At 38.7% G+C, this 11,643-nt stretch overlaps 2 gene segments (V, D, J or C); both read left to right on the forward strand.

Moving 5' to 3' along the window:
* The first annotated feature begins 311 nt into the window (after nucleotides 1-311).
* Nucleotides 312-989, forward strand: LOC121401981. The segment is given in 2 exon segments: nucleotides 312-464; nucleotides 587-989. Coding segments are annotated over 2 exon segments (363 nt in total).
* Nucleotides 990-8,518: 7,529 nt separating this feature from the next.
* Nucleotides 8,519-9,439, forward strand: LOC121401982. The segment is given in 2 exon segments: nucleotides 8,519-8,703; nucleotides 8,870-9,439. Coding segments are annotated over 2 exon segments (363 nt in total).
* Nucleotides 9,440-11,643: the final 2,204 nt, after the last annotated feature.

The raw sequence follows: 11,643 nt of genomic DNA on the forward strand, positions 1-11,643 counted from the left end.
ACAACTGACTTGTGCCTAATGAATTCTTAACATTACTAAGCACATAAGCACATTGGTACTGTTGTAAGTTGTAAATACATTTAAAGATAGAATTAACAGCACCACAATGTGTGAACAATTTCACAAAGCGGTGGAATTATTTTTCTGTCTGATTTGTTAACAGCAGCATTGTGGGCTGAAATCATATATTGCAGTTCAGTAATAACTGGAGATCATTCTGTATAGATTCTCCCACAAGATATAAAGGTGCAATACAGTTCCCTGGTGTAACACAGAAATGTATCTGTTCCTATTGATTTGCATACACAAAGTGTGTGGTGAGTTCCCTGTAGATATAAGATGCTATAAATGTTCTATTTCCTATGTGACGTCTCAGTGATCTGCACCTGACACTGCTCCTACTGTCAGTATGGGGAGATACTTACTGCTTGTCCTCTCCGCTCTCTTCTCTCACTGTCTTACAGGTAATTATATATTAATAAATATGCTTTTTTCACATTGCTTTGGCAATTTATACAATATATATATATATATTTACATTTGGAGTAATTACATTTATTTTATTATAATTTTTCTCAATCCTCAGGTTCCTATGGGCAGATTGTACTGACTCAGTCTCCAGATTATGTCTCTGTGTCACCAGGAGAAACTGTCACCATCACATGTAAAGCCAGTAGCAGTGTTAGCGACTTGTTAGCCTGGTACCAACAGAAATCAGGGCAGGCACCAAAGCTGTTGATCTATAGGGCAAGCACCCGACACACAGGGACCCCAGAGCGGATCAGTGGCAGTGGGTCTGGAACTGATTTCACTCTTACAATCAGCAGAATGGAAGCAGCAGATGCAGCAGATTATTACTGTCAGCAGGATTACAATTTCCCTCTCACACAGTGATACAGAGCTGAACAAAAACCTCCCTGTTACTGTGCCAGTGAGTTATTTACATGATACTCTATAAAGCTACAGAGCATGACATGATATTCTCAGTAGGGGAAGACTTGAGCTCTATAGAATTATAATTGCCAGGCATCAGTTTGATAAAAAAAAAAAAAACTTAAATGGAGGCTGATAAATTCTAACCAATTTGATCCCTATGATCTCAAGATGTCTTGGAAATGATTTTATTTATTTTCATCCTTGAAGACTGGCCAAACCCATAACACACGGCATTTTTCCACAAAACACAATCAGACCAGAATAGGCATTTCATAAGATTCAGCATCAAGACAACATTAAAATCTACATTTTATCTTGATGTTCCTCGGTGTATTAATGGAGACATATAGGATAAATAAATAAAAAACCTAATATTATAGGAAATAATGAATACAACTATATGGTGCTGGTTTTACTTTGGACACAAAATAAATATTATCTTTAAAAATGCCTCCTTTAATGTAACTCTCTATGGATCTGCCACAGTCACTGCTGCTTATTTATAAAAAAAATAGCAACTTTGCTCCTGGGCAATAACCCATGGAATCTAATCAAATATAATTTAATTGTTCTCCAATAGTACTATTCATAACCCATGGAATCTAATCAAATATAATTTAATTGTTCTCCAATAGTACTATTTACTGATTACTTGCTATGGATTATTGCCCAGGAGCAAATTTGCCCAATGTTTATAAATAAGCCCCACTGTGTTTGTTTCAAAGGAGGGGGTGAGCATGTCCTAACGGTTCCTGACAGAAGCAAAGTAGCAGTTGAATAGCCAATCACAGCCCTGCAGACACACAGGCAAAGACGAGCTTCAGTTCCCTTTCTGGTCAGCCTAGCTGCTGATTGGTTCATATCCTACAGTGCAGCGGCTTCCCTGCACAGCCTGGGAATGGTGGCAGCAGGAAAACTTAAAGGGGAAGGAAACCTAGTCGGCGCAAACCCCCCACCCCCCTCCCGTTTGTTGCCCACCCTCCCTCCTCCCCCCTGGCCTACCCATCCCGCTGGGCAAATGCCCCTAACTTGTTACTTACCCTTCTGCGCAGGTCCAGTCCAGGGAGTTCACCGACGACATCTTCTTCCATGCGATCTTCTTCCTGCTGTGAACGGCGTATACGCAGTAGGATGATTTTGCCGGTACGATCTACTGCGCATGTGCCAAAAGTCACGCGCGTGGAAGAAGATGTCGTCGGTGAACTCCCTGGACTGGACCTGCGCAGAAGGGTAAGTAACAAGTTAGGGGCATTTTCCCAGCGGGACGGGTAGGCCAGGGGGGAGGAGGGAGGGTGAGCAACAAATGGGAGGGGGGTTGGGGGGTTTGCGCCGACTAGGTTTCCTTCCCCTTTAATAACACATAGGAAACAGTTTACCAATGAGAATTCTACTAACAAAAAAGTCATTATAGATGCAAGAGGATTCATACTGATTACCTGCACTATGTCAGGCATCTTGCTCTTATCTTACATGTATGTCATTTTGGTTCAGTAGATTTCACTGGAATTATACACACTTGTTCAGTGCTTGGAAAACTTTGCATAAAGCTTCCAACTTCATCTGTGAGAACAAAAGGACATGGGTCAGATTTTTATTGAACAGTATACGTCCCTCAAACACTACTTCCAAGAGAAAGAGCTTATCCAACAAATCCCACAAAGCCACTGGGGATCTGTGCATCTGTTCTGGTTATAGAAATCTGTTATTATACATATAAGATGTCTCTAAATGAAGGGATAATACAAACTGACCTGTACAGAAAAGCAGTAGATAAAAATAACCTTCTACATGCCAAAAGCTATCATAGCCCTAAAGTGAAAAGAGCAATACCTAAGGGACAGTTTATGAGGGCAAAAAGGATTTCTTCTAGCTCAGAAGGATATGCGGAGGCCTCTGAGGTCCTCGTTAATCGTTTTTTGGAAAAAGGTTATAGACCTGAGTCTATTAATAAGGCCATTAAGGAAACAGATTCACTCTTAAGAGACGACCTACTAGTCAAAAAACAGAAAAATGTGAGTGAACAAAGAACAGCATTTGTATCCACGTATAGCCAGCATAGTGATAGAATAGAAAAGGTGATCACTAAATACTGGCCGTTATTACAAACAGACAGACAATATGGTCAGTTGTTTGCTAAGCCGCCATTATTTTGTTATAAACGTGGTCGTACATTAAAAGATATGCTTTGCCCTTCGGACACAAGACCTAAAAAAAGAAAATTCTTAGGTAAACCTAAATATGGAACATTTCCGTGTTTAGGATGTAATTGCTGCTCGTCAATAATGAAAGGAGCTAAGATTTATCATCCAACAAAGGGAAATGAAATCAATATAAAATGTCATGCCACCTGCAATTCGATGTATGTGGTCTATATGTTGAAGTGTCCTTGTGGCATGGGATACGTGGGTCAAACTAAAAGAGAAGTTAAGAAAAGGATCCAGGAACATAGAGGTTACATCAGAAATTTTAAAGAAGGAACACAGAATGACACACAGGTATCTAGACATTTTTATGAACATAGACATAATCCAATGCAACTTAGGTGGTGTGTGTTAGAAGAGATCACTATGAATGTAAGAGGAGGTGATAGACAGAAAAAATTACTTCAGGCAGAAGGGAAATGGATAAAAAGGCTGAACACACTAACCCCGGATGGGTTGGAGTTTAAAACCATTTCTATAAAAATTTTTATATTGTACTTTTCTTCTTTTTGATCTTGCAGGCCTTGAATTTACTTCAACATAGATGAATAAAGTATATGGTAATATCTAATGCTGATACAAAGACATGCTAAATAAATGGTGAAATAATAGCTATGTCAAATTGAATATAGGATCCTGTCTATTGCAGGTTAATCAAGTATAATACTATGTTACAATATGAATTGACACATTATGTGATTGTAATACATTATTTCGAAAAAGACAAGATAAGAACAGCATTAGGTTCTCTATATGCCTTGTACTCATGTGGATTTTATGTTTTTAAATAGTGTGTATTTATATTATTATTCTACAGCACTGATGGGAACACAGAAGATTTTAAAGCACATTCTATGTTTATATATGGACATATGGACATTAATGTTTTTTCAAAAGTTTTTTAACAATAATGTTTCTAAAAATTTTTTAAAAAATTCTTTTTTCATATGATGTTAACTTAATTGATGGCACGCCCCTTTGACTAATTTCTCACTTGATGGGAGAGCTTTTATAGCCTTGTTTGTTCTGTGTTTGTTACACTTGAGAAAGGGTATGTAATGACCCGAAACATGTTGTGTAGTAGCCTTTAATAAACATAACCACAGCGTTTTGCTATTGAGAAGTGCTCTCCTCATCCTTTAATTTTTGCCAGATGTTGGGATAGCGGTTTACCCAAGCGAGGATTTGATGCATTCTTTGAAAAATTGAAAGGGCAGTGCGGAGGACGTCGTTGGTTTATTTTGCATTATACATATAAGACTCAGCATAGCCGGATACACCTCAGCCTGAGCAGACAAAGGATAAATGACATATTTATAATGTCCAATAGGTTTATTGAAGTCCTTTAAAAACACATGGGTGCAACCTAGGGCACAGTAGGCATGAATACCAGAATGGCCCCCAACTGCGCATGTGTGAGAAAGCCCAATGTCAGCGCTCACTTACACAAGGAATCCGTAGGTACAGACAGTAACCAATCAGAGACTTGGGGGGGGGGCACATGGGTCATTACTGTTACTTTTGAGTCTGAGCGGCATGCTAAGGATCAATTGCAAACTCACTGAACAGTTATGTCCCATGTGGCCCCCCTTAAATTCATTGACTACTGAGAATTAGAGAGCTGAAAAGCAGGAAGTAGTGTTCTGGCTATTATGTTACAGATCCAGTCACTCCAGTCTTTTTACATCAAATTTTTGGCTAACTAACTATATTAGATAAATTTTTTTATGTTTACACTGAACTGTTCCTTTAAGTGTATTACCTATATACCATGTACAGGAACGCATGAGTTTGAAAATTTGCTGTCAAGCTGAGCTCCTGGGAATTTTACTGCCACTGGCACTCTGGTAGGTGACATTGATCTAGACATATTGTCAGTTTCCCAGTCATGTGACTCGTACGTTCTTATAAACTTCAGTCACTACAGTATTTACTGCTATACTGCAAGTTGATATCACCAGGGCCGCCACTAGGGGAGACAAGTCATACAGTTGTCCCGGGCCTTGCAGAATTTAGGTTTAAAGGGGGGGGGGGGTGGATTAGCTAGGCCCCCCTTAAAAGCATTGCCAAAGACCCGAAGCCGAAGACACAAAGCTGAAGACACAAAGCTGAAGACACAAAGATGAAGACATGAAGATGCAAACAGAGCCAAAGACCCAAAGCCACAAACAGAGCCAAAAGCTTACTGTAGAGACTTTGGAGACCTTTTTTAAAATTTAAGATTGTGTCTTAAAACAGATTTTTGTGGAATGTAGTCCTCTAGTTATATTTGTCAACAGTGTGTCATGAAATTCATGGGGGGGGGCATTATTTTGACTGTCATGAAGTTCTTAGGGGCACATTATGTCATGAAGTGATATTTGGGGGGTGGCCACAGTGTGCACTGTGTATGACAATTAATGCTGTGCTTCTTTACATATTTCATCTTACTGGCATGTCTGGGGTTAATGCAATTTTACTGTGAATCCTTATCTTAGATATCTGGATGATTCTTGCCTCAAGTGTTGGTGATACAGGCACCCAGTGATTGCTGGATAATGTCATTTTACTGTAAGCTGGGGATGGCAACGATTGTAGAAGTATAACTACAATACTTGCATACACTGGGCACAGAGGGCAGGGAACATCAGTCATGCTAGTATGCAAGAAATATACAATTTATTAAGGTGTAAGTGACACTGGACATGGGCAGTGATTTTAGGCTTGAGAGGGCTAAGAGAAGGTATTTTTTTACACATTTTCATGAATTAATCACAAGGTGAGCTGAACTAGGATGTATTTATAGAAAACAGAATATTTTGTTTTATATATTGGTTGTAAATTGAAACATCTTGGAAATATAGGTAAAATTGTATCTGCTAAACTTGTAGCCCACAATGACAGGTTTCTTGAAGGAAGAAGAGTATTTGTTGTAGTTTGTGAATCTGACAAACAGATACAAAAACATAGACCTGATCTTGGTTATGGCAGGGGAGGTCTCCTGGTGTTCTTCAGCCTTGGAGGAGAAGGAGAGAACTAAAGTAAAGGCCCTGATGGTCTCCTTATATACTGAGTCCATAGGATTGTATTTGTTCTATTCTGAGATTCTAAAGCCATCCATCTCTCACATAAGATTTTGCTGGGCCTTTAATTGGCAGAAATATGATTTTTCTGTTATACCAGAAACTGGCCACAAGATGTCAGCAAAGAACCGTTTATCTATTTTTTCATGTCCGCTACTATTACAAAAACAAACAGATACATTGTTAATCTTATATAACTTTTTGATCACAATTGATAAACAATTCTATTGTAGTTGATTTTCACTCACTTTTACTCTCTAATTCAAGGCTGTGTAGAAGTATATAAACCAAACAAATTATCCAGAAAAAGAATTAGCAGTAAAAAAAAAACCCACTGTCTTGCCAGAATTGATTGAGATCTAACTATAAGTGCTTTATGTGCTTAGTGCTATCACGTGTTCTGCCTTTCTCCTACGTGTGCTGTCCCAGGGCTTAGAAAAATGCCTCTGTACTATTTTCTGTTTCCATTCTTTTACTCATGAATTGCTGACGCTTTATTTATAAACCTATTTAATATTATGAACTCACCTTGAAATCAGTATTTATAGCACCAGCATTTTACTTATTAATTATACATAGAACCAATGGATTTTTGAGACTATTTACAGTAGCTATCCTAGAGGGGGCGGGCCCTGGTGCGTGATGTGCAGCCGGGCCCCGCCCCCCTCCGTACGGCCGCATTTGTATGTGGCGCACGGACTGCTGGGGGGCCCTGAGGGGGTGTGGGCCCTGGCCCGCTCGCACCCCCTGCTCCCCCGGTAATTCCGCTACTGACTATTTATTTATGAATTGTGCGCAAGCATAAAATTATTTGAAAGTCACAGTACTGGCCACATTTACTTAGCTCGAGTGAAGGATTAGAAGGAAAAAAACTTCGAATTTCAAATGTTGTTTTTTTGCTACTTCGACCATCGAATTGGCTTCTTCGACCTTCGACTACGACTTTGAATCGAACGCTTCGAACTAAAAATCGTTCGACTATTTGACCAGTTGATAGTTGAAGTACTGTCTCTTTAAAAAAAAACTTCGACCACCTACTTCGCCACCTAAAACCTACCAAGGTGCAATGTTAGCCTATGGGGAAGGTCCCCATAGGCTTTCCTAGCTTATTTTGATCGAAGGAAAATCGTTCGATCGATGGATTAAAATCCTTCGAATCGTTTGATTCGAAGGATTTAATCGTTCCATCGATCAATTTTTCCTACGATCGTTTGAACGAACGAATTGCGGTAAATCCTTCGACTTCAATATTCAAAGTCAAAGGATTTTACTTCAACTGTCGAATATCGAGGGTTAATTAACCCTCGATATTCGTCCCATAGTAAATGTGCCCCTACATGAATTAGAGCACAAGCACTTTAATCAATTAATTTATTATACACATCAATAATCGATTGAGACATTATTTATTAACCATGTGTTGGCACGTAATTGATTGGGAGTCGATCACGTGATAATAGCACTAAGCACCTTAAAGCACTCATTGTTAGATCTCAATCAATTCAGGCAAGGAAGTGGGTTTTTTTTTACTGCTAATTCTTTTTCTGGACTATTATATAACTTATTATGAGCACAACATTATATTACCACACTATACACTTAGCTATTTAGCTAAATCTAAATTCTATGATGCTTTGCATAGATGTATATTTAGACAGCACAGAATGTTAACTTATTGCAACTTAATGATAATATTGGCTGCATGGTCACAGGGTTTAAAAACAATTACAGAGAATCTTTACAATAATAATGTTGGTTTTGTGCCAATTATAATAAAGTAAGACTTGATGGCAAATCCAACATAAAATACTTCTGGTAAATATCAGACTTTTGAAATGTTATTTGCAGCATGTCCAACAGTTGTGATGTTATTCAGGCAGAGCAGAAATGTCCAACGTATGGTCATTACACCTATTGGCACTGTGTCAGTAAGTCTGGCTGATTCATTACATACAGAGTACAAAGCACAGACCCATGGATACAAGTGAACCCCGGAATTAATTCCTGACTACAGGAGACATGTATGTTGCACCTATACACACAACTGACTTGTGCCTAATGAATTCTTAACATCACTAAGCACATAAGCACATTGGTACTGTTGTAAGTTGTAAATACATTTAAAGATAGAATTAACAGCACCACAATGTGTGAACAATTTCACAAAGCGGTGGAATTATTTTTCTGTCTGATTTGTTAACAGCAGCATTGTGGGCTGAAATCATATATTGCAGTTCAGTAATAACTGGAGATCATTCTGTATAGATTCTCCCACAAGATATAAAGGTGCAATACAGTTCCCTGGTGTAACACAGAAATGTATCTGCTCCTGTTGATTTGCATACACAAAGTGTGTGGTGAGTTCCCTGTAGATATAAGATGCTATAAATGTTCTATTTCCTATGTGACGTCTCAGTGATCTGCACCTGACACTGCTCCTACTGTCAGTATGGGGAGATACTTACTGCTTGTCCTCTCCACTCTCTTCTCTCTCACTGTTCCAGGTAATTATATCATCACTCACTTACACTGATTTCACCAGTGATTTAGCAATATATATATATATATATATATATATATATATATATATATATATATATATATATATATATATATAATAACATTTGGAGTAATTACATTTATTTTATTATCATTTTTCCCAATCCTTAGGTTCCTATGGGCAGATTGTACTGACTCAGTCTCCAGATTATGTCTCTGTGTCACCAGGAGAAACTGTCACCATCACATGTAAAGCCAGTAGCAGTGTTTATAACTATATAGCCTGGTACCAACGGAAATCAGGGCAGGCACCAAAGCTGCTGATCTATGCTGCAAGCACCCGACACACAGGGACCCCAGAGCGGATCAGCGGCAGTAGGTCTGGAACAGATTACTCTCTTACAATCAGCAGAATGGAAGCAGAAGATGCAGCAGATTATTACTGTCAGCAGCATTACAATTCCCCTCTCACACAGTGATACAGAGCTGAACAAAAACCTCCCTGTTACTGTGCCAGTGAGTTATTTACATGTTACTCTATAAAGCTACAGAGCATGACATGATATTCTCAGTAGGGGAAGACTTGAGCTCTATAGAATTATAATTGCTAGGCATCAGTTTGATTAATAAAAAAAAAACTTAAATGGAGGCTGATAAATTCTAACCAATTTGATCCCTATGATCTCAAGATGTCTTGGAAATGATTTTATTTATTTTCATCCTTGAAGACGGGCCAAACCCATAACACATGGTATTTTTCCGCAAAACACAATCAGACCAGAATAGGCATTTCATAAGATTCAGCGTCAAGACAACATTAAAATCTACATTTTATCTTGAAGTTCCTCAGTGTATTAATGGAGACATATAGGATAAATAAATAAAAAACCTAATATTATAGGAAATAATGAATACAACTATATGGTGCTGGTTTTACTTTGGACACAAAATAAATATTATCTTTAAAAATGCCTCCTCTAGTGGAACTCTCTATGGATGGATACCACAGTCACAGCAGCTTATTTTTTTAAAAAAATAGCAACTTTGCTCCTGGGCAATAACCCATGGAAACTAATCAAATATAATTTAATTGTTCTCCAATAGTACTATTCACTGATTACTTGCTATGGATTATTGCCCAGGAGCAAATTTGCCCAATGTTTATAAATAAGCCCCACTGTATTTGTTTCAAATGAGGGGTGAGCATGTCCTAACGGTCCCTGGCAGAAGCAAAGTAGCAGATAAATAGCCAATCACAGCCCTACAGACACACAGGCAAAGACGAACTTCAGTTCCCTTTCAGGTCAGCCTAGCTGCTGATTGGTTCATATCTTACAGTGCAGCGGCTTCCCTGCACAGCCTGGGAAAGGAGGCAGCAGGAAAACTTAATAACACATAGGAAACAGTTTACTAATGAGAATTATACTAACAAAAAAAGTCATTATAGATGCAGGAGGATTCACCAATGAGAATATTGATTATCTGCACTATGTCAGGCATCTTGCTCTTATCTTACATGTATGTCATTTTGGCTTCAGTATATTACACTGGAATTATACACACTTGTTCAGTGCTTGGAAAACTTTGCATAAAGTAAAAAGGACATGGAGTCAGATTTTTATTGAACAGTATACATCCCTCAAGTACTACTTCCAAGAGAAAGAGCTTATCCAACAAATCCCACAAAGCCACTGGTGATCTGTGTATCTGTTCTGGTTATAGAAATCTGTTATTATACATATAAGACTCAGCATAGCAGGATACACCTCAGCCTGAGCAGACAAAGGATAAATGACATATTTATAAAGTCCAATAGGTTTATTGAAGTCCTTTAAAAACACATGGGTGCAACCTAGGGCACAGTAGGCATGAATACCAGAATGGCCCCCAACTGCGCATGCTTGAAAAAGCCCAATGTCAGCGCTCACTTACACAAGGAATCTGTAGGTACTGAAGATGGTGCCCATGAGCTCTGCTGAGATAATCTGTATGAATATGCCAAGGAATTTAAAGGAACAGTTCAGTGTAAAAATAAAAACTGGGTAAATAGATAGGCTGTGCAAAATATAAAATGTTTCTAATATAGTTAGTTAGCCAAAAATGTAATGTATAAAGGCTGGAGTGACTGGATGTGTAACATAATAGCCAGGACACTACTTCCTGCTTTTCAGCTCTCTTGGTTTCCACTGATTGGTTACCAGACAGTAACCAATCAGTGACGAGGGGGGGGGCACATGGGTCATTACTGTTACTTCTGAATCTGAGCGGAATGCTAAGGATCAATTGCAGACTCACTGAACAGTTATGTCCCATGTGGCCCCCCTTAGAGAGTTAGAGAGCTGAAGAGCAGGAAGTAGTGTTCTGGCTATTATGTTACACATCCAGTCACTCCAGCCTTGCAGAATTTAGGTTTTAAGGGGGAGTGGATTAGCTGGGCCCCCCTTAAGAGCATCGCCAAAGAGTTGAAGCCAAAAACCCAAAGCAAAAGACACAAAGCCAAAGACAAAGACCCAAAGCCGAAGACACAAAACTGAAGACACAAAGATGAAGACATGAAGATGCAAACAAAGCCAAAGACCCAAAGCCACAAACCGAGCCGAATGCTTACTGTAGAGACTTTGGAGATCTTCTTTAAAATTTAAGATTGTGTCTTAAAACAGATGTTTGTGGAATGTAGTCCTCTAGTTATATTTGTCAACAGTGGGTCATGAAATTCATGTCGGGGCATTATTTTGTCTGTCATGAAATTCTTGCGGATCACATTGTGTCCTGAAGTGATATTTGGGGGGTGGCCACAGTGTGCACTGTGTATGGCAATTAATGCTGTGCTTCTTTACATTTTTATCTTACTGGCATGTCTGGGGTTAATGCAATTTTACTGTGAATCCTTTTCTTGGATATCTGGATGTTTCCTGGCCCAAGTATTGGTGATACAGACACCCAGT

The sequence above is a fragment of the Xenopus laevis genome, chromosome 1L (assembly GCF_017654675.1).
Source record: "Xenopus laevis strain J_2021 chromosome 1L, Xenopus_laevis_v10.1, whole genome shotgun sequence".
Lineage (NCBI taxonomy): Eukaryota > Metazoa > Chordata > Amphibia > Anura > Pipidae > Xenopus > Xenopus laevis.